The sequence below is a fragment of the Arachis stenosperma genome, chromosome 4 (genome assembly GCF_014773155.1).
Source record: "Arachis stenosperma cultivar V10309 chromosome 4, arast.V10309.gnm1.PFL2, whole genome shotgun sequence".
In the NCBI taxonomy this organism is placed as follows: Eukaryota; Viridiplantae; Streptophyta; class Magnoliopsida; order Fabales; family Fabaceae; genus Arachis; species Arachis stenosperma.
In genome coordinates, this window is record NC_080380.1 from 147,998,568 (window position 1) to 148,026,426 (window position 27,859).

Genomic DNA, 27,859 nt, shown 5'->3' on the forward strand with positions numbered 1-27,859 from the left:
CATTAAAGGCGCGTGAATTTCCTTCAAAGATTCCCCAGATAAATATAATGATGAAGTATGATTCTGATGAACTTAACTTTAGCTACAGTTTCTTGAACAGTCTAGGAGAAGTTACCAACCTCCGTATTCTCAAAGTAACCTCAAAAGGGATGTTCGGTGAAGACTCTCTTAGCCTTGCGGCTAAAAGCTTCCCTAATCTTGAAGTGTTTCATTTGAAAGAGATGGGTGTCAAAGAATAAATACTAGAGAAAGGTGCAATGCCATCTCTCCAACATCTGATCATCAAAGACTGCAACTGGGATTAGCTTCCAGAACAATTGTGGTCCTCGACTATATCAACAATAATCTTGATATTGATTTTGACTGAACAAAAGCATCCATATATTGCTTTTTTTTTTTTTCAGAAACAAATAAATTCATCCAAATAAGAAACTAGCATTAACTGGTTCCCATTAACATACAGCATACTTTAGCTTCTTTATCCACTTTTTTTTTAACTGTTGAATTTGACCCATCTTCTAATATACGATACTCTGATGTAATGTAATGTAGTAAACATATATAATTTGCTTTTTAATATGATAAATTGTGTTACATTTTACTACAATCACTATTATAGTAGATAAGATCAAATGGATTTCTTAATTAGCTGTTATATATCATTCTTTTGTAGCATTTTAATGTTGTTTTATTTCTATTCAATACTATTTCAAGTGTCAGCTCCTTGGAAGCCTTACACTAAATTTGTTGCTACTTGGTGGGTTGAGGGTCAATAATCAATAATAATGTGTTTGATGTGTTTGAGTCTTTGAGAGTTGCTTTACTAAACAGGGGAATTTGAGAAAAATTCACTGTATTTGTTATGAAAGTATGAAACTCTACCGGCATGTCCAATTTCATCGCCAGTTTTTCTTCTTTATTTCTTGAGTTATAAATTAGGTTATGTACTTGCCCTTTGTAACACCTACTTCAAGTAAGCACCTCAGCCTCTACATCAGTTCTTGGTTAATTACCAATGCTTTTTTGACTATTTTATCAGTTACATATTGATTATTTGTATGACATTAAGATAAATCTGATGAGTTTAATTTCATTGTAATGTGCCTAACATTATAAGGATACACATCAGCTAAAAATATTTCTGGCGTTGCCAAAACTAACATCGTAACTGAAAGTATACAAGTATCCAACCAATGAGAAAAGTATATTTATCTATAGCAATTAGCAGAATAACAAAACATGTATAAGATTTTCATGGTCACAGCTTTAGAAATGAAAAGGAGCTAAACCCTAAAACTTCACCACAAGACTAGACTTTAGAAAGTAAGGCAATGATTAATAATCCCCCAAGCATTTGATATCTGAATGCAACTTGATGCACAATGCATCTTGCTCAGTACTTGTACATTAATCACAAAGTAATAAAAACTAGCAGGAATATGTGGTGCAAAGCATAGCAGAATAGTTAAATAACATTATTGTTCTTCTTATTTTTATGCGTACTATCACTAGGGAGCAGCAAGAGACTCTCTGTATATACAGTGTAACTTGCATAGTTGTAAGAATAATAGTACCGAATATGAGGGGGACATGTAAAATGTTGGAGCAGCTCTTCTCTGATATTATATTTGGCAAAGTTTAATAATCTAGCCGGAATAGATAGAATAGGATCTACTTCAATAATGTCACTACCATATGGAAGATCAAACTTTAAACAAGGAATGACATACAAAGTCCAAGATGAGTTCACTTTGTATTCTTTCATCACCCATATGTGTGTTTTACGTTCACGATAGTAATGACAATACAAGGCTAGGCACCCTCCTAGTATGACAAATGTGGTAGGACCACGCATTATGAGTTGTTCAGGCAGAGATATCTTTGAGAAACTTCTTTCCTTCAAATCAAATACAAGTAGAGCTTCATTCATACCAGAGAAAGACGGCCAATGAATAGAGCCATTCAAGAACAACCCACAAGATCGCCACTCAGTAAGACCCAACGGCTTGAGGAGTGCACATCAAGACTAATACATGAATTGGTTTTGAAGGAAAAGCAATGTAAGAGTTGGCACCCACAGGCCTGCCAAGCTACAACAACTAAGTAGTCATCCCGCGACGCATCGTAACCAAATCCATATAGAATCGCATTATCGAGAAAATAAGAGTACCTGCCCATACTACGATGAACAATATTGCTGAATCCGGTGAGTGGGTTCCATACTACAAAATAGTATGGCTCTTGGTGTAAGAGAACAAAACCTCTGCAGGATCCCATCACACGAAACTCAGAAGTTGGCTTCTTCTTGAAAGGGAAAGATAGCTCTTTTACTTGGTAATTGTCGCCATTAAATGCTTCATCTAGGTGAACAAGGTAAGCTTCCGTGGAGTTTTTTATGTAGATGCACGCATGGGTGGGTGCAAAAGAGAGGTGAAGATGCGATTCCGCAAAGTCTGGATCGGAAATAAGAGAGTGCCAAAGCTTCGAAACGCACTTGAGGCGGCCGAGATGTTTGACCGGAATCCTCAGTAAGATTCTCTGAATCAGGTCAAGAGGAAGAATGTCGTTAATGCTCTTCTGCTTCTTCTTCTCCATGATCGATCACTGCACTTATTCAACTTTTTGAGTTAACTAAGAAAATCTAATCCTCAATATTTAGGGAGAAGACTAAGAAACCCTAGAGATAAAAAAGCTTTAGTGAAAATAATATTTTATTAATAAAGTGTTTGTTACAAATTATTTACACACAAATTTTAACTTTGGTTTTTATTTATAGTCATTCACTTTCTTAATAAACGATTAAGATTAAGTTTAATCAATGGAAAAACTACCATTTGTACCCATCAACTTTACGAACGCTGACAAAAGTACCCATGGAAGAAGAAAAGTGACCTTGTACCCATGAAAGGCTGGATCCGTCTGTCGATAGTACCCGAACGTCATTAAAACGTTAGCTCTGTTAAGTTAAAAGCCAACGTGGAACGTTAACTGCTTACCTGGCATTGAATCAGCAGTCTAACGTGTCCAAGCATAAATATACGGTTATAACATCACCCATTCCCCTAATTTATCTTCAACTGATTCCCCAATTTCAATTTCAAAACCCTAGAATGTCTAGGAGAAGCAGAGGTAAGCAATGTTCTTCGAATGGAAGCATCAGCGAAGAAGGGACTTCGTCTTCCAAGAGGGGTGAAGAGAAGACTTTGTCTGGGAGATGCTTTTGTGGACAAGGTGTGGTGTTGCTACAATCTGGAACCTTAACAAATCCTGGGAGATGGTTCATAAGGTGCCCTCTATGGAAGGTAAGTCTTTTTGTTTTTGTGCTTCTGATCAAATTAACTTATTTTGAATGATTCCTTATTCCTCCCTTTCACACTACAGACGATGGATTGCAAGTATTTTGTATGGGTGGATGAGATTGACGGAGGATGGGAAGGACTGGCAAGAGCCCTTGTTAGAAAAAATCAAGATAGCTCCTGTAGTAACCATGAGGTCAATCTCAGTGGGCAAAGAAGAGAGATTGAAGAGAATAGTGTGAAGATCTTGTTAAAGATAGGGAAGCTCCAGGGTGAAATTAGAAGTATTAGGTCATGGATTATAACTATTTTTTTGAGTTTACTGATTTGTGTAGGGCTGAATCTACTCCAACTAATCAATATGTAACTGTGCTTATGGTGTATGTTGTCCTGGGTTCTTTTTGTGCACCTTTTTTGTTTCAATGATGATGAATTTAGAAGCTGATGGGTGTCGATGATGATGAACTTTGAAACTCTGTTACTATCTTTACTTGTTGTGGAAAAAGTCAAGTTGAGTAATGACATTAATCTCCATGATTTTTAATGTATTTGATATCTGTTGGATTGGAATTAACTCAATTTTGACCAAAAAAATAAATATAAATGTCGTGATCTGTCTTAATCTAGCCAGAAACATGGTATTGTAAAATACATAGCAAAGTTGTAACCTGAAAATGGAACTAAATATTCATTCCATAAGATATAATAAACCCTGAAGTAATTTACTCATATGCAGTTATCAACAAAAGCCTCAAAAGGAGGATATGAGTTTGATGTAGCAGTAACAAATCAAATGTACCTAATAGAACATTTACAAACCATGAACATGAAAGCATCAAGTTGTGTTGTTTAATTACTAGGCATAAGTTACAAAAAAAACCATAATATAAGAGTTCATAGAGCTCTCATTACAGTAAGTACTTCATCAAAAAACAAATTCACACAAGAAAATCCTATTTGTTGGGTGTGGAGTTGCTGCTGCCACTGGAAACTCCGTTGTTGTTGCCACTTGAAGATGCTCCTGTTGGTGGACGGAACCCCGATACTGGCCATCTGCCTGGTTTTTGAATTGTGGATGGTGGAGTTGGCATGAATTGCATAAATCGTGTAGTGGTACCTCGGGTTGCAGCATGCATTGTTTGTCTGGTAACTCTTGGAGGCGGTTGGTTAGTTGGTGATGTAGGCCTAACAACAGAAGGTTGTGGTGTGGTAGGCGTTATGGGAGTAGGTTGTGGTGGGGCAGGTCTGAGTGGAGAAGGTTGTGATGGTGGTGGCCTCTTAATATTTCTCCTCCTAATTGGTCTCTTGGACATGGTTGGTTTTATGATAGGAGCTGGTGGCACATATGCAGTAGAGGTATTAGAAGGTGGAGGTCTTGCTGCCATAGGTTCTTCAGAAGGATTCACACAGTTCAGATCATCAACATTCACCTATAAATGTTGATAATTGCATTAGCTCAAATTTTAATGCAACATAAATTTATCCTCATGCCAATAAGTATAAGAAGAGAGTGGATATAAATAACTTATACTGGGTGAATCTGAAGCTGATGCTTCTGCATCTGCTGCCTCCAAAGTCTCTTCCCAATACATCTCTTGCTCTCTGGCAGCATCCTCATCATGATCATCAACACCCATACCTTCAGATCTCACTGCTGGACCCTGATGCTGACGACCACTACCTGATGCAGCTCCTCCACTAGCCATAGCTTCTTTCTTCTTGTCACATCCTCTGCTGTTATGACCAGTCTGAGAAAACAGTAGCAATAATTGCAATTTTAATTTTTTTACAATACAACCAATATGCAGAAGTAAACAAATGAGATATGGAATATAAGGTTATACCTTCAGACAATATGTACATTTAATGGGGCCATATCTCCTCTTTGCTCTATGGGGATCAGGATTCTCTCTAGGACCATCTCTACGAGCGTCTCTCTTTTTAGTAGGTCTCCCAATAGGCTTCCTATACACTGGAGGCAATAATGGATAGTGGTTTCCCTCCCCATTGCTTGTTCAAACTCTTGTGGTGTAGTAGCCTTTGAGCATGCCCACAGTGCAGCCTTCATTTCTAAGTCTGGCCATTGTTTTCTAAAGTTCTGATAGATATGCATGGCACAGAATCTGTGATGTGCACCTGGCATGATATCCTTCACTGCTGGAATTAGCCCCTGACCATACAACGGATAAAAGACTAAGATAGCTGAATATAAATCAATAAACTCCTTCACAAGGTGAGGTTTAGACTAAAATTTGATACTGAACTAAATGAAATCAATTGAATCAACTAAACTAAATTCAGAACAATTAACATAGACCAATCAACACATTTTCAATTAAGAACCAAATTTCCTGAAATCAGACCAATCAAAATATATACAAATCACACAGAGACTATTAAATGCCTTCAATTCAACCAACCTAACTGAAAGCAGATCAATTAAAAAATATACAAATCACACAAAGAAAATATTAAATGCCTTCAATTCAACCAACTTAAATTATACACAACCAGATACAGAGTACTGAGTTTAGCGAATTACAACTACTAATTAACCTGACTAAGCTTTACTCAATTAGTCAGTTAAAACAGTTTCGAATAAATACAATATATTTACCTTTTGCATGTCCGACATGAGGTTAAAGCCATTTGCTGCATGGTCGCCGACATCATCCTGTAGGAGCTCCAAGAACCATTTCCAACTGTCCTTGTTCTCTGACTCAACGATTGCATATGCTATTGGGAAGATATGATTATTTGCATCGGCTCCAATAGCAGTAAGTAACTGGCCTCCATAGTATCCTCTTAGAAATGTGCCATCTAGTCCTATAAAAGGTCGACATCCCTCAACGAATCCTCTCTTGCATGCATTCAGACAAACATAAATTCTCTTAAATAAGAAACTCTCCAACCCAGGCATAGGAGATGTATGTATCCTTACTGTACTACCTGGATTTGTTTTCAGTATCTCATTGGAATAGTCACGAAGCCTAAGATATTGTGCAGCCTCGGAACCCTCAATCCTTTCTCTTGCTGTTGCCATTGACCTATAAATTTTTCTTTCGTTTACAAGCACATCAAACTCAGTTCTGAAGTAGTTCTCAGCATCCTTGACTGTCATATCAGGTTGATTCCTTATTTTCTCTTCCAACTCATCAACTACCCATTTTCCATTGGCAGATTTACAATGCAAGTTCCGTGGGCAAGTATGCTCATTGACAAAGGTTTTGACTTGATAACTCACCGGACATGACCTCTTGGCACAATAAATTTGCCACGGGCAGTTTTCATCATAACAGATAGCTTTACATCTTGTTGAATCAATCCTTGGGAAAAAAATACTTCTTCTAAGGTTAATATTGAACTTTCTTACAGCTTTCTTGAACTGTTGCAGAGTCTCGAACTCCATTTCAAGCTCCAGCCTCACCTCCTTAACAGGTGCATCGGCATTGCCCTGTGGAAATGACCTTCCCTGGTCATCCTCATCACTTCCAATGCTGTGGAGGCCCTCTGACTCATAGCAATGAACACCAGCTTCATCATCTGAATATTCTCCCCCATCCACCGGAATAAATACTGACGGAGGTTGATTCGGATCTGCATTAGGGATAAATGTTTGTCCAGTTGGAAGGGGTCTCTTAGTAGATCTCCTTATCTGTTTTCTCCTACTACCTCTAGTACCCTCCTCTGTGTTGTTATTCTGTGTTTCTGGGGCATTTACTGTGGCGGATGGGTTGGTAGAAGGGGTGTTGGGTGGGGGGGTTGGATGCGGTTCAGGCATGGCTTGGGAGGAGGGTTGATTCTGTGGTAAAGGAACATATTGGGTAAGGAATTCGTCTTGTGGATCATCAGAGGTAGAGGGTGGCTCTGTGTATGTTGGTGACTTTGGCTGGGCATTGTTGTCAAGCGGAATAGATGGTGCTGGAACTGTGTTTGGTGTAGCAGATTCTTCAGATACATTAACTGTGTTTGGTGCAGCTGGAACTGATTGATTTGGGCTGGCATCTGGTTGGGCCTTTTCTATACCATGGGTCTCCTCTGTAATTTGGGCTTCAGTATGTACCCCTTCCAGGTGAAGAATTCTTCTTGGACCTGTTGCCTTCTTTGGAGTTGGAGTCCTCCTGACACAAACTTTCCTCCTCCTCCTTGATGGAGTTACATTAACCTGATCAGGTGCTTGTACACCAGCTTCTTCATTCGTATCTACAACATCTGCTTGGCTAATTGGGTGCTCTGTGTATAATTTAATCTTATGTCCATTCTCCACAGCAGCTTCATACATCTTAACGACATCCATGTCAAGTCGCAGAAGCCTCAAACCACCCTCAATTTCCATTCCAGGCTGTCGCCAGTAGAAATCGGAGATGATTGGATACCCAATGTCTTTCAGGAGGTCACTAATAAAGAAGCCATTCAGAGTATCCACGTTAACTCTCTCCACCTCAGTAATTTCACCTTCTGCATAACATAACTTGCCATCCGATCCCCTTTCAAGTATACCTCTATGGTGTATTATTAACGTGATATGTGTCGTGGTAACCATTTCTGTCAAAAAAAAAAAAGAATGAACAGTCCATATCAATACACCTACTATTTCAACAAGGACATTCAACTAGCGCATGACCAAAGTTTAATCACAATCATCATTAAAAAGTTCAGTATACAGTTGCACTTTATTTGAGACAAGCAATAAGAGAAGCTAAACTGCAATAGATAGTATGAATACAAAGTACTACTTTTTGAATAATAGTATAAATCTTGTAAAAGCTATATCACTCAACTAGATGTACCCAACTACATGTTCTACTGATTCCACTAATAAACAAAATCACAAAAGGCACTATAGCTATTATATTGATAAGGTACATTTGTGGACTCATCCAATACACTGATAAAGAGAAAAAAGAAAATTTAATAAACCTATAAACAATTGCTTCTTTGTTTAAAAATTGAAAACTGAATTTAAAAATCATTGCTTCTTTGTTTCATGATGATATTACATCCACCTTATTTAACATAGCTAGTTAAGCTACTGCTGAAATCACCTAATAGGATAATGTTGCAGAACGAATTCCAACAAAAAATGCAAACATGACAAGTTCTTATAAAGTGAAATTTGAACAAACCTGCCAAGAGTTCCATATGGCCATTTCCCGTAGCTCGATAAGCAACAAGATCGCCTAGAAATCGTCCCATTATTTGAAATTTTAACTAAACTTATTCATCAGCCCAATATATAGGTTAAGCCCTATACTGATCAGATATAAGTTTTAAATAAAAAACTTCATTCAGGCGATATATCGAACATGTGGTGTGCAGCAAATTCAGACAACGTGTTTAGTTCTATGTTGGCGTCAAGCAACCCAGAAAATTCAGCCACAGCAAACAAGTGAACAATAAAACACAGAAATCATGTAACTTAACATACCCAGGTCACTAAAACGGAATGAAAAAGCAACAAAATTAAAGAGAAGAAAGACAGGGAAGTAGTGAAAGGGAATTGAACCTGCGCTGATGAGAGGGAAGGATGAAGAAATTGGGCGACGTGGAGGAGCGGCGGTCACATCGGATTGGAAGATGCAGAGCAGGGACTGTTCGCGCTGAGACAGAGTAACTACCCGCAAAGGAGAAGAAAATGGAAGAACGATTGGGTGATGCTGGTCGCCGGTGGTGTTTTGGGCGGACGGAGGTGGTTGGCCGGCTTGTTTGGTGGCGTCGCTCCAGTACGTGGTTCGCGTCTCTCACTCTACTAGGGCATGCATAAGGGTGGTGAGGAAGAAGATGGAATGGCGCGAAGTGAATCTAACGTTTCTCTCTCTCTCCTATATCCACCAGGAAAGTTCTTAAAAAAATTAAAATTAAAATTCAAAAGCCAGGTAAGCAGTTAACGTTCCACGTTGGCTTTTAACTTAACGGAGCTAACGTTTTAATGACGTTCGGGTACTATCGACAGACGGATCCAGCCTTTCATGGGTACAAGGTCACTTTTCTTCTTCCATGGGTACTTTTGTCAGCGTTCGTAAAGTTGATGGGTACAGATGGTAGTTTTTCCTTTAATCAATAGTCCAGATTAAGTGTCTAGAATCTTTATTATAAATATCTCACCTACTATATTTTTCTAAATATTTTTAGATTATTCCAGTTCAACACTATTCTTCATATTGTTATATATAGCTACACTCTTTTAAAATTATGTATCTTTTTTAGAGTTTTCTAAGATTTTTTTTGAGTCTTTCGATATCTTTTAAAATATTCTAGAACATTCCAAAATCATCTAAAATATTTTCAAACATTCTAAAATACTATAAAATTATAGTTAAATGTAATATTTTAAAATTTACCATGACATAAAACTAAAATATACACGAAAATAATGTGTAAAATATGAAAATAATATGTATAAAAATATACATTATATGATAAATGATTTAGTAGTTAAGTAGGGATAAAGATCCAATCCAATTCTTGTCCATTTTTACAAATAACAAGGTGCCTCTTATTCAAAATAAAAGAAAGAGACACTTTAGCCCTCAATCTTTTTATTTTATACCATATGATTCCTCCGATAAAAAAATCTATTAACTAGTAAAAAAGATTAGTTTTGTGAAGGGTTTTAATTATATTTTGTGGAGTCTTAAACTCGCACAAACTATTAATAAGTTTATTTTTAAAAAATTCTTTCACCGGTGGAAGACCATTGCTTGAAATGATGTCACATAAAAAAAATTATTACAGTACAAAGACCTTTTAAAAAAAATAGCATCGAATAAGAAATGAAATTAGATAACATTAATATTGATAATATTTGTATTGGTGATGGTGACCGTAGAGGAGATAACGATGGTGATAAAGTTAGTTACACAGTAGAAATAGTAGAGATAGAAATGATAATGATAAGGATGAAAAATATAGTGATAGTAATGATCATAGTTAAAAATACTATTGAAAGAATTTTGTAAGATTTAAAATTCTTCAAAAATTACAAATAAAACTTCTACAAAACTAATTTCATTATTATTTAACCGATATTTTAATAGGAGGGTCACATTGTCCTAAAATAAAAAGATTGAGTAATTATAGACAAAAGCCTAATTGAATCTTTACTCTTAATTATAGTATTGAGTTATTGACATAGCATACAATACCATACAATGACTACTTACTAGTGTTACACCTATGCAACCAAATAAAAAACCGCCGAAGTAGCCAAAAATAAGATACTCCTATGTCTAGGTTCCTGAGAGATGCAGGCAGAATTACCAGCCAAAATAAGTGCATTTGAGAATAACTATAGTTTGTTCATATTGGAATTTCTGGTTTTGTTGTAGTTAAGTAATTTTGTGATGGTGGTAGATATGGCTGTTTTCTTATTTTGCTACAAGTTTTTTCTCTGTCTTTTGCTGCACCGAATAAAGTATTAGGTCATCAAAATCGTTTACTCTTCATTAATCTAAACTCTCAAAAATATAAAATAGACCTGTTTCAAAGGATTCCTCCATGTTGCACTTTGGACAAAGTATTAAATAGTGTGGATTAAAGCATGATCTTTTTTTTATATGGGTAGCTTTTTCTAGACACTGCCATAACAGTTTCAAAGTGAAATGAAGGAATATCAATAATAAATAAACAAAACAAGCAAAAACGTATTCATTGAGCACTTATACATGGATGGGAACTGTGCTCTAGGTTCACCACAAAATTCTGTTAGTCGCTTTCTGTGGTAGAAAGGTGAAGATAAAACACATGTTAAATTAAACAAGCCAATAAAGTGTAAATTAAGCACTTAACGGCATAGTCCGAGATATTATTTTTCTGGAACATTTCAGCATTCATCACCTCATCTCTAACTCTTCAACACCAGAATAACATGCTTGACTTCATATTTAACATTTTGGTCTTAAAGATTTATTTGTATCTAATTCTGCTCATGAATCTCAGCCATCCCTTTTTTTTCCCTATTAATTTCAGAGTACAATAAATTCCATCTTCTGTTACACATTCAGAAGGGGGTTACAAGAAAAAGAAAGCTAGCAAGTTAAGTCTTCATTTGCTATGATATTTTTATAGAAGTCGGAAAAAAAAACAGGGCAAAGAAGAGTAAAGAACACAGGACTGTTCTTAGTCCCCACACCTCAGTTTAAAAATATATCTAAAAGCTAATCTTAAAACTAGGAAGTACCTGAATAAAATCAAATTGAAAGATATACATAAAATATAAAAGTTACATCAATATAGCAAATGTATCAACATGCTATAGGGTTTCATTACCAGATACAACAAAAAATAAGATGAAAATAGAAAACTTAACGTGGTTCAATTAATTAACCTACCATAAAAAAAAAGACTTACGAGCACATGCCATATGAACAATGAAGAATTTAAGTGGCAAATACAAATATCCCAACTGTAATCCCAACAAAGAAAATAATGAAATACTTACTAATAAAGACCAAACTGAACTGAAAAATTAACAATTGGTTTATATGTTAAATCTCATACTGATGTGAATAAAGATAAAGCAAATAATATAAGAGATTTTAGTATAATATTTAATAAAAAACATTGAATTTAACTAGAAGAAGCTATATTTGCACTTTCAAATGTTTCAGTTTTTGACATCCATAGTTGGAAAGGAAATCATACTCTAAAGTAAAAGCAAAATAAAATAAAATTCTCTAGATGCTTCTTCCAACTCAACTTGTCAATCCTACACTTTATTTACAATAGAATTAAGTGTCTCAGTTGTTCAGTCAATCTCTCCGAATTCTCTCTCCTTGTTTGACATCTTTTTTATTCTGATGGCTATGGCCTTCAGAAAAGATCACCTTGCACTACAAATGAAAAAAGAAATAACTTAAAAAAGTTAAAATCCCTCACCACAAGACCAGACTTTAGGAACCAAGACCGTGATCAATGATTCCCTAAGCATTGATAAATTCAAATTTCACCATCCATATACAAAAGTCACATTTGATTGGAACTTGATGCAAAATGCAAATTGCTCATTACATTTTTATTAATCACAATGCAATTATGCAATGAAAACTAACAGGAATAGATTGGTGCAAAGCATAGGAGAATAGTTTACATACCGTTTTCCTCCTCCTCCTCATTCTTATTGTTATCCTTATCCTTAATGTCACTCGGGAGTGGCAAGAGAGACTCTGTATACATAGTATCGGCTTGATGGATGGAAAGTGGACAACAAAGATTTTTAAAATGCTTGAGCAGGTCTTCTCTGACATTATATATGAAGTACCCTACTTTATCATCCGAAGTATAACCTCTTCCAATAATATCACCATTACTGGATAAGCACAATGGCCGAAAGACTTTGTAAGGAATTTGATAGAGAGTCCAAGATGAGTGCACTTTATATTCTTTCATCACCCATATGTGAGTATTACAGCTATCATAATTGCGATAATACAAGGCTAGGCAGCCTCCTAGTAGGGCGAGTCTTCGATAGGAGCATGCACTCATTACAGGTTGTTCCGGCCCAGATATCCTTGAGAAAGTCCTCTCCTTCATATCAAAGATAAGAATAGCATCCCTGTAAGCTGTGAGAGTGAAAGGCAGCCAATGAATAGCACCTTTCAAGAACAACCCACAAGAAAAGCTATCAAAAACACCCAAGGGTTTGGGGAGTGCAACATCAAGATTAATCCATGAATTGGTTCTCAAGGACAAGCACTCCAAATGATATTGTATTTCCCAATCCCTCCAAGCTACAACAACTAAGTAATCATCCTGTGATGCATCATAACCAAATCCATGCAGACGCGCACTGTAGGAAAGCCTAAAGTCAAGGTACTTACGACAAGGAACAATATGAGAATAGGATATTCTTTTGCTGAATCCAGTCAGTGGGTTCCATACCACAAGAAAATGTGGGTGTTGATCCAAGAGAATAAAGCCTCTGCAGGATCCCAAGACCGCAAAATCATAAGGTGGTTTCTTCTTGAAAGGGGGACACACCTTTTTTTGTGATGCATCATTGTCGTCTAAGTAAACCAAGTAAGCCATAGTGGGGTTTTCCATGAAGAAGCATGCGTTGGTGGCGGTGGGAGAGTGGTGAAAATGCAATTCCGCAAAGTCAGGATCAGAAATTAGAGAGCACCAGAGCTTGGAAACGCACCTGAGGCGAGCGAGATGTCTGATCGGCACCCGCAGTAGAATTCTCTGAATCAGGTCAAGAGGGAGGATGTCGTGAATGCTCTTGCTCTTGTCATTCTTCTTCTTCTCCATGGCCGATTGCTCTTTTGGTTTGTTTGGTTTATTCCCTGTGTGCTTCGGTTGCTGCTTCTTATTCATGCTTGGATTGCTGAGATTTCCGCAATTCATATAGGTACTTGAAATTGCTTTGAAAACATAATACTAAGGGAAGGGAAGGGAGTTTTAGATTGGCTATTCTTTTTTTTGGTGACTTTTAGATTGGCTATTCAAAAACAAAAAGTATTTTTTTTTTTTAAATTTAATAAAAAAGTTTAATTTATTTAAAAAAAATTAAATATAGTATTTTTAGATTTAATTTGTAGTTGTATAAAATGGTAAAGCATTTCTTTTTGAAAGTGTATAAAATAAGAGTAAAGTTAGGGAACCAAAAGCATATCAGCCAAAACCCAGCTAAATACCTTTGGATGAATTCAAAATCTCTACGAGTTAATATATATGGATGTTTCTTGTACTAAGTATCAGAATATTTCTTTTTCATATTAAATGGATGTTCTTTTATATATTTTTCAAATTTTTTGTATTGCAAATGTGAATGTCTCTATTTCTTTAAAAATTTTATATTTTTTTTTAAATTTTATAGATATTTAATTATTTTTGTTAAAATATAATTAGATGTTTCTTTTGTTAAGAATTAGGATTTTTTTTTATATTAAATGAATGTTTTTTTTATATTTCTGTAATTGTTCAAGGACTTCTTTTAGTTAAGATCAAGTATGTAGTTTATCAAAACAGCACCTAATATCCCAAAATAATTGCGTATAAGGTAGAATTTCTTCCTATAATGTGATGAAATCCCAGAAAAGAGTGTGTCCAAACACAAAAGAGGCGCATTCAATGAAAGAGAACTAGATCATAATAGTCAAAAAACTAACATAAAGAACCAAAAGAAATATGAATACAACCTCCCACGTCACAGTCAACATCCATACCCTTTAACTACTAATATAATAACTATCCCTATACCCTAATAAAACAAAACCGAGTACACACGGATTCCAGCCCCTTCTCACTTGAAGTCGCATTGCATTCTACTTATCACTAAACATGTAATGCTTTACATAAAAGCTTGAACGTCACAGCCTCCCTTCAGCAATAACCATCAATAGTATCCATGCCACGTCCTATGAAATATTTGAAAAACACACTCTTCTACCATGATTATCCATTTCTTACGTTCCACAACATCTCCTTACGGTGACGAATCCGACGAGTCGGATGTTGGTGATAAAAGAGGAGTAGATCGCAGTGGGGAGGCGGAGAGGGCTAATGTAAGAGAGAGGGGTCTGTGTGTGATTGTTGGAGGTGGATAGGTTAATGTGAGAGAGAAAAGAAAAGTTTTTATATGTTTTAATTAGATTTACTTAATCAATTTAAAATTTTTTAAATTTTCAATTTAAAAAATTTAAAATTAATTAATTATTAATATAAATTAATGTAGTTTTGTTTAATTTTTGACCGATAAACTTTTGGTTCTTTATACTTTTCTATAAAATAATAAAATTAGATTTGATAACAACGGAAGAAAAAATAGTACGTAGAAATGTTAACCTTAACTATTTAGATGTGACACATAGAGCTAAATGAATTCAACAATACCTGTTGTTTACACTAGTGCACATGCCTCTGTTTAGTTCAAACTTCAAACCAAGGGGGAAAAGAAAAGTAAAAAAGAAAAAAAAAATACCAAACTGATTTAGGAAGATTTGAGTACTTTGAAGTTTGAAGTTTGAAGTGAAAAGTCATAAGCAAAAACGACAGTTTCTTCATGCAAGACGAGACATGTATGCATTTTCTCAATAGTGAGTGATATGTATAAGCAAGGTGAGATATATATGCATAAGGTCCTTTGAAGTTTTCTGGCAAAAGCAGGGCCAATTTTAACTCTTCAATTTTCATATACTGAAATGTTTTTGTGTAACATTTCTAAATTCACTATCTCATATATAGGCATATAGCTCTTAAACCCACAAATAAAATGCCCCCTTGCATCAAAATACTCTTTTTCATGCTATATTGATTTGAATCCTATATCTTAGACTAGCGAACAAGAAAATTGAGTAAATGAATCAATATAAAATTCTCCTAACAAGAAGGTCATATACCAAGATGTATAAGAGAAAGAGATGTCCGCCCCACACTCAAGGAGAAGAAAATAGAAAGTTTAGGTTCCGTTTGGTTTACGTTTTTATTTTCACTATTTTTTATTTTTTTAATTTTATCAAAAAAATGAAAATTATAAATTTCAGAAAACATAAAATATTAAAAATAAAAACAGAAAATAAAAACGTAGATGAAAGACACCTTTAATTTTTCTAAGAAATTTAAATTTTAAAAAACTTCAACTGAAGATCTCAACAAAATTAATTCAATATTTCTTTTAGTTTATTAATATATCACTCGTTTAAATCTTTTTATTCAATATATTTTTCACTTTCACATTCTAATTATTTATTCAATATTTTTTATTTTTATCTTTTTTTTAAACAAAGGAGCTCAACATCAAGGTGGAGCAAGAAGCGGTGTCAAAAATAAATTAACACAAACAGTAAACAGCTAGCAGCTTACAGAACAAAACAAATCCCATTGTCATCTTCGACAAAGCCATCAACAACACAAGGGATCTTTATACCTCCACTCCTGGTAACTAAGTATTTTTCTTTATTCTGAAATATCCTCCTGTTCCTTTCCAGCCAAACGTTCCAAACTATCACAAAATAGCAAATGAACTAATTTCTGCACTCCTTCTTTCTACCGGTTGCGCCTGTCCAACTTTAAAAATGTTCCTTCACAGTACTAGGAAACGACCATTTCCTGCCAAGATGAACTAACCATGCGCACCAAACTTGCCAAGTAAATTCACATCCAAGAAATAAGTGATGAACATTTTCAACATCCTTTTTACATAGAGCACACATATTATCTTTCTGATTAATTATCCCAAACCGACACATTCTTTCTTTCGTATTCACCCTGCTAATCAAGACAAACCAAGCAAACAGCTCCACTCTTGGAGGAATTAAGTCTTTTCAAATAGTCTTGGTGAAGCTATAACTTGTTATGTCCTCCGGGACTGTCCTGTAATACCTGCACAAATGAGTTAGTAGAAAAAACATATTGTCTATCAAACTTCAACACAAGCCTATCATCTCTGTCAGCCGCTAGTTTAACCAGCCTCAGAGCGTCATGCAACTGATTCACAAATTCCAACTCCCATTGGAATAGCTCACGCTTCCATTGGAAGTTTCAAATCCACTCTAATCCATTCCAGAACCCACAGTCCCCAATGACTGATCCTTTTTGGATTGAAACCAAGAAGAGCCTTGGAAACCTATTCTTTGGAGCACCACAACATAGCCAAACATCCTCCCAAAAACGGGTTCTTCTACCATCACCAACCTCCATGGTGAGTCCAGTGATTATCTTATCTCTTACATGTTGCTTCTTAATCTGTAACTGACAGATATCATTTCATGGTCCTCTTTTAGTAGGTAATGTTTGGGTGGATAGTAGCTCATTAGGATTGAGATTATTACAGGAGCATACCACCTTCTTCCACAATGGACATTCTTCCTTTGAAAACCTCCACTACCATTTAAACAAGAGTGCTATATTTCAGATCATCGCAGCTCAACCACCTAAACCACCTAGCTTTTTTTTAGAGCCTGAGCCACTTTCCATCTAACCAAAGCTATGCCATTACTACTGTCCTCTTTACTCCACAAAAATTTTCTCTGTAATGAAATCAATTTTTCAGCAATAGCCTTCGACATCTTATACAAGCTTAAGTAATATACCAGTAAGCTATTTAAAACAACTTTGATAAGCATTAGCCTTCCCGCTTTGTTTAGCACCTTTGACTTCCATAAACTTAGTTTCTCCTCCACCTTATCTATTATTTTCTACTTTTATCTTCCATAAAATATCTTGCAATTAACATCAAAATATTTATACAAAAAATCTATCAAATAAAAGCATTTGAATAAACAATTTGTAATTAATTTATGAACAACGATAGATTTATTTTCTCATTTTTTAAGTTGTCTTTTGTTTCACTACATTTTGCATGCAAAAAATTACCTATACCAATATATAACAGTTCTCATCGTTTGTAATTTTTTCTGTCTGGGTTTGGCATAATTTGCTAGACAACTGCCTAAAACCAACCGCGCTAACAGCAAGATTACCAAGAAAAGTGTATAGTTTGTCTATGTAGTTGACAAAATAAAACATCTTAAGTTTTGCATAGCCAAGTTTATTTGATGCTTAATCTACTATAAATCCCAAAAGGAAATGCTGAGGCAGTAGACTGAATATGTTTGTTCCGTAACATTAAAGCATTCATTACCTCATTTTTAGCTATTAAACAACCAAATGAAGAGAAAACAGGAGATAGCAAGTTAATTAGTATTTTTTTGTTATCATACTTAGATAAAGGACTAAAAAAAGAGGAAAGAAACACAGACACAAAACTAGTATTAGTGTCCACAACATAGTTTACAATGTAAAATTTGTAACACAACTATAAAAGATGTAAAAGCCTATAAAATCAAGACAGTCAATTTTTTATACTTTATGTACAGATAATTAAGTCCAAAATACACAATACTCAATCCCTCATTGCACACTCTTAACGCATAATAAAGTTATTACATTTAAAAATTTCATATCAAAGAGTGATCTTTTGTTGATAATGTGTTTGAATGTTTGATGTATTCTGTATAAGAAAAAATTTGCTTATACATTTCATCCAAGCACCTCCCAATCTAAAGCCTTTTTACTTGTATTTGTAGGTCCGGTGGTCGATGAATAATTCATGGCATCAAGTTGTATTCATCCTAAAAGCTTTCCAACATGAATGATTCCTTTAGCATTTTGTCATCACCAAGTCATAAGCATAAGCAAGGTTAAACGGATATCATGAGTTCTGTTGATTATGTTTGTGAAAAAAGTAGAATTTTAAGAGAATTCAATGCATTTGTAACACCCATTTCAAGTAAGCACCTCAGCCCCTACATCAATTCTTGGTTAATTACCAATGCTTTTTTGACTAACAGGTTTTATCAGTCACATATTGATTACTTGTATGACAATAAGATAAATCTTATGAGTTTAATTTCATTGTGATGTGCCTAACATTATAAGTATACACATCAGCTAAAAAATATTTGTGGCGTTGCCAAAGCTAACATCGTAACTGAAAGTATACAATCAAATCAATAAAAAAAAGTAGATTTATCTATAGCAATCATCACAATAACAAAGCATGTATAAGCTTTTCATGTTAAAGGTCACAACTTTAGAAATGAAAAAGAGCTAAACCCTAAAACCTCACCACAAGACTAGACTCTAGAAAGCAAGACGGTGATTAATAATTCCCGAAGCACTTGATAAATCAAGTTTCACCATGGATAGTCAAAACTGAGATCTGAATGCAACTTGATGCACAATGCATCTGCTCAGTACTTTTACATTAATCGCAAAGTTTAAAAACTAGCACGAATAATCTAGTGCAAAGCATAGTAGAATAGTTAAATATCATTCTTCTTCTTATCCTTATGCTTACTATCACTAGGGAGCACCAAGAGACTCTCTGTATAAGTGCAACTTCCATAGTAGTAAGCATGGTGTCGAAGACGAGGAGGACATGTAAAATGTTGGAGCAGCTCTTCTCTGATATTATATTTGACAAGCTTTAATGATTCGACCGGAATAGATGCTGGAAAAGGATCTACTCCAATAATGTCACTACCATTGGATAAGCATAGAGGATCAAACTTTAAACCAGGAATCGCATACAAGGTCCAAGATGACTGCACTTTGTATTCTTTCATCACCCATATGTCTGTTTTATGTTCAAAATAGTCATGAGAATAGAAGGCTAGGCACCCTCCTAGTATGACAAATCTGTGATTACGACCCGTTATGAGTTGTTCAGGCAAAGATATTTTTGAAAAGCTTCTTTCTTTCAAATCAAATATAAGAAGACCTTCACCTTCAAGAGAGGAAAACAACCAATGAATAGAGCCATTCAAGAACAACCCACGAGGTCGGCACCACATACTACCCAATGGTTTGAGGAGTGCAACATCAAGATTAATCCATGAATTTGTTGTCAAGGACAAGCAATCTAAGTGCTGGCAGTTGCCACCGCCATCTAACCAACCTACAACAACTAAGTAATCATCCCGTGACGCGTCATGACCAAATCCATACAGATTGGAATCACCAGGAAGCTTAACGGACCTCCGCTTACTACGATCAACGATACAAGAGCAAGATATTCTTTTGCTGAATCCAGTGAGTGGGTTCCATACTACAAAAAGATGTGGCCGTCGACAAAAGAGAACAAACCCTCTGCAGGACCCCACGACACCAAACCCAGGAGGTGGCTTCGTCTTGAAAGGGAAAGATACCTCTTTCAGTTCGTAATTGTCGCCATTAAATACTTCTTCTAGGTGAACAATGTAAGCTTCCGTGGAGTATTTTAGGCACGCATGAGTGGGTGCGAGAGAGAGGTGAAGATGCGATTCGGCAAAGTGTGGATCGGAAATGAGAGAGTACCAAAGCTTCGAAACGCACTTGAGGCGGCCGAGATGTTTGACCGGAATCCTCAGTAAGATTCTCTGAATAAGCTCTACAGGGAGGATTTCGTTGATGCTCTTCTGCTTCTTCTCCTCCATGATCGATCACTCTTCAGCTTTGTTCTCTTGTTTCGGGTTTCTGCGTTGGTACAAAAGGGGATTTGAATCTGCTCCTGAATACAAGGGATTATTTGATGGTAAAAACTAAACTGCAGTCGACTACGTGAATTGAGAGTATTAAACTGCTCCCGAATACAAGGGATTATTTGACGGTGAAAACTAAACTGCTCCTGAATACAAGGGATTATTTAGTAAGTGAGAGTCGTCAAATGAATTATTAACTTTATATGAAGTCGAATCTCAATTATCAACTTTTTATAAATTAACTGCACCTAAATTTTTATTTTATTTGATAAACTTAGAAAGTAGAGAGTATTAAACTTCAAATTGTTTTTTTTTTTGTAAATTTATGGGTAATAATAAAAAGACGAGTAAATATTCAATTCATTTCTCGTCCATTACAAAAGACAAAGCGATTTTTGTTTTAAAAAAAATGACATTTTAACTCAACATTTTTATTTTGAGATAATATGTTTTTTCTATTAAAAAATTCGATAAATAATAACAAAAATTAGTAAGTGTGTTCATAGATCGAATCGTATCCGCAGATCCGCAGTGAATATCCACATCTGATTCAAAAATTATAGATACAATCTAATCTGCAGAATGATCGGATTGGATCGTAAATATCTGCTCTACATCCGCGCATCCGATTCGCAGATCCACACAATAATAATTATATATATATGGTATTATATTTACTTGTTTGAATGTTTTAGTTAGTAATTATTATTCATATATTATTTTATTTTATTTTTGTTATTTAGAAAAAAATTGATTAAAAATATTTTAGAAATAAATAAGTTTAAAAATATGAAAGAAATATTTTTATGGAATTTTTTACATAGAAATATGATTAAAAAGAGAAGGTTCAATTTGCATATCGGATCGGATCCAACACTAAAAAAAGCGGATATCATATTCGATCTGATCTGATGGAAATTGTGCGGATCGGATCGAATTTTCAGCCATATTTGATCCGATCCGATCCGCATACACCCCTAAATAGGGGTGAGCACGGATCGGTTTGGTTCGGGTTCATAGTAAAATTAGAACCGAATCGATCAAAATATAATTAGTTCGGTTTGGTTCGGATTTGTGTTTTTTTATACATGTACCCGAACCAAACCAAACCAAACCGATTAAGAACGGATTGGTTCGGTTCGGGTAATTAGGTACCCGATGACTTTGAAATTCATAAAAAAAAAAAATCAAATTTTTATCTTAAAAATTCAACAAGTACAATAAACATGTAACATCAATAGAAATAATCCAAACATGTTAAACACCAAATACATTAAAAACTAAACTCATTAAAATCCAAACATATTAATAATGAATAATCTTTGTCTAATGAAAAAGTCATATATATTTTTTATTTTTTATTTAATTAATATATAATCGGATTCGCGGGTTGGTTTGGGTTCCGCACCCCCAGAACCGATACCCGAACCAATCACTAACAAAGACCATCGGTTTAGTTTGGGTTGAACCCGATTACCCGTTGGTTCCAGAATCAATTTAATTAGTTCGGTTCGGTTCGGATGGGTAATCGGCTACCCGCTACCCGTGCTCACCCCTACCCCTAAAAATTAGTTTTGTGGTGCCACAAACTATTAATAAGTTTGTTTTTGAAAAATTCTTTCACCAATAGTGGTTAAGTGAAGAAAAACTATTGATGAAAATGATGCCACAAAAAAAAGTTATTATAGTACAAATACCTTTTAAAGGAAAAAAATAACATTGAATAAGAAATGAAAGAAGAAAACTTTGATGTTGATAATATTAGTATCAGCGATGATGACGGTAGAGGAGATAATGACGATGATAAAGTACTAAAAATAATAAAGGTAGGAGTGATAATAATGAGGATGAAGAAGGTAGTGGACTAATGGTAGTAGTAGTAATTTGTTATATTGTTGAAAAGAATTTTGTGGAGGTTTAAAACCCCACAAAATATAAATAAAACTTACACAAAATTAATTTTTGTTATTATTTAACAATTTTTTAACAGATAAATTGTATTGTCCAAAAATAAGAAGATTGAAAATCGAAGTGTTCATTTTTTTGGACAGAGATCATGTTGTCTTTCGTAAAAATGGACAAGGACCATATTGAGTCTTTATTCTAAAAAGATTGATTTATAAGAATATAAAAATGATAAATTAACCTCTAATTTTAAATTATTTATTTGTATAAAATAAATATCAAAATATAAAATATATATTAAAAAATATATTTATATTTTATATACAAATATAAAGTGAGTAGCTTAGCTTGTCTTCACTACATTTTACGTGCAAAAAATTTGCCTTAAGCTTTATTACATTCTTTATAATAAATTCTGGGGTCTGGCATACAAAGTAATTAAGTATTAATTTTGTGCGATATAACGTTTAGAGTTTTTTTTTTTTTTTCATTTTGAGTTTGCCATAATATGCTTGTAAATACTTAGAATCAATCGGGTTAACAATGAGTAAGATTAAAAAAAAAATGTATATTTTGTCTCTATAATTGATAAAATAAAACATCTTAAAATTTGCATAATTTGATGCTTAATCCATTATAAAGCCCAAAAAGTAATGCCTATTATATTGAATAACATAAAATTAATTTTCTTTCTTATAATTGGGTAGGAGTAGTTTTTATGATATAGGAGTAGTTTTTATAATATAAAATAAAAAATAATTCTATAAAAAAGATATGAGGCAGATATGATTATTCTAACATTACAACATTCTTTACCTAATCTTTAGCTATTAAACAACCATATTTTTTGGGGTCTATTCTATTAAAAAAGTAGTTTTTTTTTTTTTTTTTTTTTTGTTATAGAGCCGCCTAGAGAAACAGAGGAAAGAAACAGAGATACAAGACTGTTATAGTGTCCACAACATAGTTTAGAATACAAAATTTGTAACACAATCCTGAAAATAGCAAAAGCTTATACACAAGGATATGAGTATGTGCATCCATTTAAGATACTTGAGACTCAATCGGGATGTGGACTGTCCAAAAGAGGATCATCCTGATCCAATCTGCACCCTTGAGCTTGCTTCCCATTATAACCTCTCGTATGGAATATGGAGGCTCAAGAAATTGAAACATCTTAAAAGAATGTTATGTGTGACTAGTAAAACCATTCCACCTGATACATCAGGAAAAGATTGTTTGCCGAATTTCCAAATCCTCCAACTTGTCACTCTTCACGTGAATTTCCTTCAAAGATTACCAAGATAAATATAACGATGTAGTATGAACTTGATGAGCTTAACTTTAGCTACTGTTTCTTGAACAATCTAGGAGAACTTACCAGCCTACGTGTTCTCAAAGTAACCTCACGAGGGATGTTCAGTGAAGACTCTCTTAGCCTTGCAGCAAAAAGCTTCCCAAATCTTGAAGTGTTTCATTTGAAAAGGATGGGTGTCAAAGAATGGATACTAGAGAAAGGTGCAATGTCATCTCTCCAACATCTGATCATCAAAGACTGCAACTGGGATGAACTTTCAGAACAGTTGTGGTCCTTGACTATATCAACAATAATGTTGATATTGATTTTGACTGAACAAGAAAAGCAACCATATATTGCTTTTTTTTTTTAATACAAGTAAATTCATCCAAGTTATGATCACTGTCATGTCCTATACCACCAAATAAGAAACTACCATTAACTTGTTCCCATTAGCATACAACATACTTTAGCTTCTTTATCCACTACTTTTTTTTAACTGTTCAATTTGACCCATCTTCTAATATACGGTACTCTGATGTGATGTAATGTAGTAAACATAATTTGCTTTTTAATAGCATAAATTGTGTTACGTTTTACTACAATCACTATTATAGTAAATAATATCAAGTGGATTCTTAATTAGCTGTGTATATCATTCTTTTGTAGCATTTTAATGTTGCTTTATTTCTATTCAATACTGTTTTGACTTATGCATTAAGTAAATTCTGAAAATTACTTGCTACTTTAGTCTGATCTATCTGTCCTAGATTGGTAATTTCTTTTACATATTAGTTTAAATGTATTAAGTTAAAGTAAGAATATAAAAATCCTTAGTAACTAACTAGATGTCTAGATAGCAGTCTGATTAAGAACAATTTTTTTGTTTCAACGAAGAAAAACAATTTCTTGGTTTCGAAGAAGAAGACAGGTCAAGAAGTGTAAACGCCCTGTCACTATATGCGTATGTGTTGTTTCAAGTGTCAGCTCCTTTGAAGCCTTACACTAAACAGGGTGAGGGTCAATATTTAATAGTAATGTGTTTGATGTATTTGAGTCTTTGAGAGTTGCTTTACAAAACAGGGGAATTTGAGAAAAAATCAATGTATTTGTAATACGCATACACATTTCGCTTTGACCAAGTGTTTGTTATGAAACTCTACTGGCATGTCCAGTTTCATCGCCAGTTTTTCTTCTTTATTTCTTGAGTTATAAATTAGGTTATGTAGTTGCCCTTTCGTAACACCTAGTTCAAGTAACCAACTCAGTCTCTACATCAATTCTTGGTTAATTACCAATGCTTTTTGACTAACAATTTTATCAGTCACATATTGATTACTTGTATGACATTACGATAGATCTTATGTGTTTGATTTCATTCTGATGTGCCTAACATTATAAGGATACACATCAGCTAAAAAATATTTGTGGCGTTGCCAAAGCTAACATGGCAGCTGAAAGTATACAATCAAATTAATGAGAAAAGTATATTTATCTATAGCAATCAACAGAAACAACGAAGCATGTATAAGATTTTCATAGTAAAATGTCACAACTTTAGAAATGAAAAAGAGCTAAACCCTAAAACCTCACCACAAAGACTAGACTCTAGAAAGCAAGACAGTGATTAATGATTCCCCAAGCACTTGATAAATCAAGTTTCACCATGGATAGTCAAAACTCAGATCTGAATGCAACTTGATGCACAATACATCTTGCTCAGTACTTCTACATTAATCACAAAGTTTAAAAACTAGCAGGAATAATGTGGCGCAAAGCATAGCAGAATACTTAAATAGCATTCTTCTTCTTCTTCTTATCCTTATGCTTACTATTACTAGGGAACGGCAAGAGACTCTCTGTATATACAGTGCACCATGTCCAGTTGAAAGTCTGCAGTCGAAAAAGAGGACATCTAAACCGTTGGAGCAGTTCTTCTCTGAGATTATATTTGGCAAACTTTAATGATCTATATATTACTGCAACAACGTCACGATCATTGGATAAGCATAGAGGCTCAAACTCTAAACAAGGAATGACATACAAAGTCCAAGATGAGTGCACTTTGTATTCTTTCATCACCCATATGTGTGTTTTACATCCAACATAGTCCTGAGAACACAAGGCTAGGCACCCTCCTAGTATGAAAAATGTGGCAGCATCACGCATTTCGAGTTGTTCAGGCAAAGATATCTTTGAGAAACTTCTTTCCTTCAGATCAAATACAAGAAGACCATCACTGTGATGTTTTTCAAGATAGTAAGAAAACCAATGAATAGAGCCATTCAAGAACAACCCACGAGATCGCCACTCCATAAGACTCAATGGTTTGGGGACTGCAGCATCAAGATTAATCCATGAATTGGTTTTCAAGGAGAAGCAATCTAAGAGTGGGCAGTTACTATCCTTCCAAGCTATAACAAGTAAGTAGTCATCCAGTGTAGCATCGTAACCAAATCCATACAGCATCGCATTACCGGAAAATCTAAAGTACCTGCCCTTAGTACGATGAACAATATCTAACCAAGAGTAAGATACTCTTTTGCTGAATCCGGTGAGTGGGTTCCATACTACAAAAAAGTGTGGCTCTTGGTGTAAGAGAACAAACCCTCTGCAGGATCCCATCAAACGAAACTCAGAAGGTGGCGGCTTCTTGAAAGGGAAAGATAGCTCTCTTACTTTATAATTTTTGTCGTTGAATGCTTCTTCAAGGTGAATAAGGTAAGCTTCCGTGGAGTTTTTTTTGTAGATGCACGCATGGGTGGATGCAAGAGAGAGGTGAAGATGCGATTCTGCAAAGTCTGGATCGGAAATGAGAGAGTGCCAAAGCTTCGAAACGCACTTGAGGCGGCCGAGATGTTTGACCGGAATCCTGAGTAAGATTCTTTGAATCAGGTCAAGAGGAAGGATGTCGTTAATGCTCTTCTGCTTCTTCTCCTCCATGATCGATCACTCTTCAGCTTTGTTCTTTTGTTAGGGTTTCTGCGTTGGTACAACACGGGATTTGAATCTGCTTGTGAACACAAGGGATTATTAGATAAGCTTATAAAGCATTAACCCCAAATTGTTATGTGGAAACTCAGGTGCATGCACCTAGTTTTCATCTTTGTAAATGTATGGGTATATAAAGAGTTTTTTTAATTTTGATGGAGTGATTGTTGGTGTATAATATGGTTATGGAGGTATATGGTGTTTTATAGGATTGTGATGATTACACAGAACAAATCGGATGGACTGATTGGAAGAACTGTAATCGGACGGTCCGATGATTTTAGTAATCAGATCGTATACACGTACTGCTTCCACGTGGTGCGCATGCAGCTGCTTCTGTGGTTGGCTTCCACGTGGTGCGCATGCAGCTGCTTCTGTAGTTGACTTCGTGGCATCTTTATCTCATTTGAGTGTCACCTTCGAACTGCTTCCACGTGGTGCGCATACAGCTGCTTCTGTGGTTGGCTCCGCGCATACAGCTGCTTCTGTGGTTGGCTCCGTGGCATCTTTATTTTATTTAGGTGTCACCTTCGTACTGCTTCCACGTGGTGCGCTGCATCTATATCTCATTCGAGTGTCACCTTCGTAATGCTTCCACGTGGTGTGCATGCAATGTCACCTTCGTAATGCTTCCACGTGGTGCGCATGTAGTTACTTTTGTGGTTGGCTTCGTTGCATCTATATCCTATTCGAGTGTCATCCCTTCTCTTTGTAAAAAAAATCGGACGACCCGATTTCTTTTCCCCCTAAACAGGGTATACTATATATCATCCTAAAACTCCATAACCCTAGCGTAACTCACATGTGTGAATCATATAAAAAAATAGCCTAATAATAAAAGATTGATTTTTAAATATTTAATTACTCTATTCGTCTTTGCTTTAAATTTTGTAATTATGTATTTGTGAAGGAAAAAAATAGTAAAATATTGGAGTTAACGAAATATTTTTTTACAAATTAAAAATACTCACAAGAAAGAATCTAATGAGATCTTTGAACACATTTTTTAAAGGGAATATTCCAATAATTTTAACACTTTTGATACAGAAAAGACTTATATAAAGATCCAATTGAAAGGAAACAAATATAATAACCAAATTGCAAATTCGATAAAACATAAAGACCAACAAACTTTTTCAAAATATAAAATAACAATAATCATATTATGTGTATACTAAATAATCTGTCACGAATCTGAGCTTCATTTAAGAGTCTGGCCAGCGAGTGAGCTGACCACTAAACCAATTCAATTTGGTTAAAAACAAAATACATGTATTTATAGACAAATATATAACAATTAATTTAGTGACTATTTTTTATATGGCTAAATATATACATTATATGATAAATGATTTAGTAGTTAATTATAGTATTGAGTTATTAACATAGCACACAAATACCATACAATG

The 27,859-nt window shown here is 34.8% G+C and overlaps 4 protein-coding genes across 4 annotated transcripts; all 4 read right to left on the reverse strand.

Moving 5' to 3' along the window:
- Positions 1–1,962: 1,962 nt before the first annotated feature.
- On the reverse strand, positions 1,963–2,595 carry LOC130975906 (F-box protein CPR1-like). The gene has a single exon (XM_057900623.1). The coding sequence runs from the start codon at positions 2,593–2,595 to the stop codon at positions 1,963–1,965; it is 633 nt and encodes a 210-aa protein (XP_057756606.1).
- Positions 2,596–12,380: 9,785 nt separating this feature from the next.
- On the reverse strand, positions 12,381–13,640 carry LOC130975907 (F-box protein CPR1-like). Its single transcript, XM_057900624.1, has one exon. The coding sequence runs from the start codon at positions 13,638–13,640 to the stop codon at positions 12,381–12,383; it is 1,260 nt and encodes a 419-aa protein (XP_057756607.1).
- Positions 13,641–19,060: 5,420 nt separating this feature from the next.
- On the reverse strand, positions 19,061–20,212 carry LOC130975908 (F-box/kelch-repeat protein At3g23880-like). Its single transcript, XM_057900625.1, has one exon. The coding sequence runs from the start codon at positions 20,210–20,212 to the stop codon at positions 19,061–19,063; it is 1,152 nt and encodes a 383-aa protein (XP_057756608.1).
- Positions 20,213–24,971: 4,759 nt separating this feature from the next.
- Positions 24,972–26,542, reverse strand: LOC130976614 (F-box protein CPR1-like). The gene has a single exon (XM_057901521.1). The coding sequence runs from the start codon at positions 26,400–26,402 to the stop codon at positions 25,251–25,253; it is 1,152 nt and encodes a 383-aa protein (XP_057757504.1). The 5' UTR covers positions 26,403–26,542; the 3' UTR covers positions 24,972–25,250.
- Positions 26,543–27,859: the final 1,317 nt, after the last annotated feature.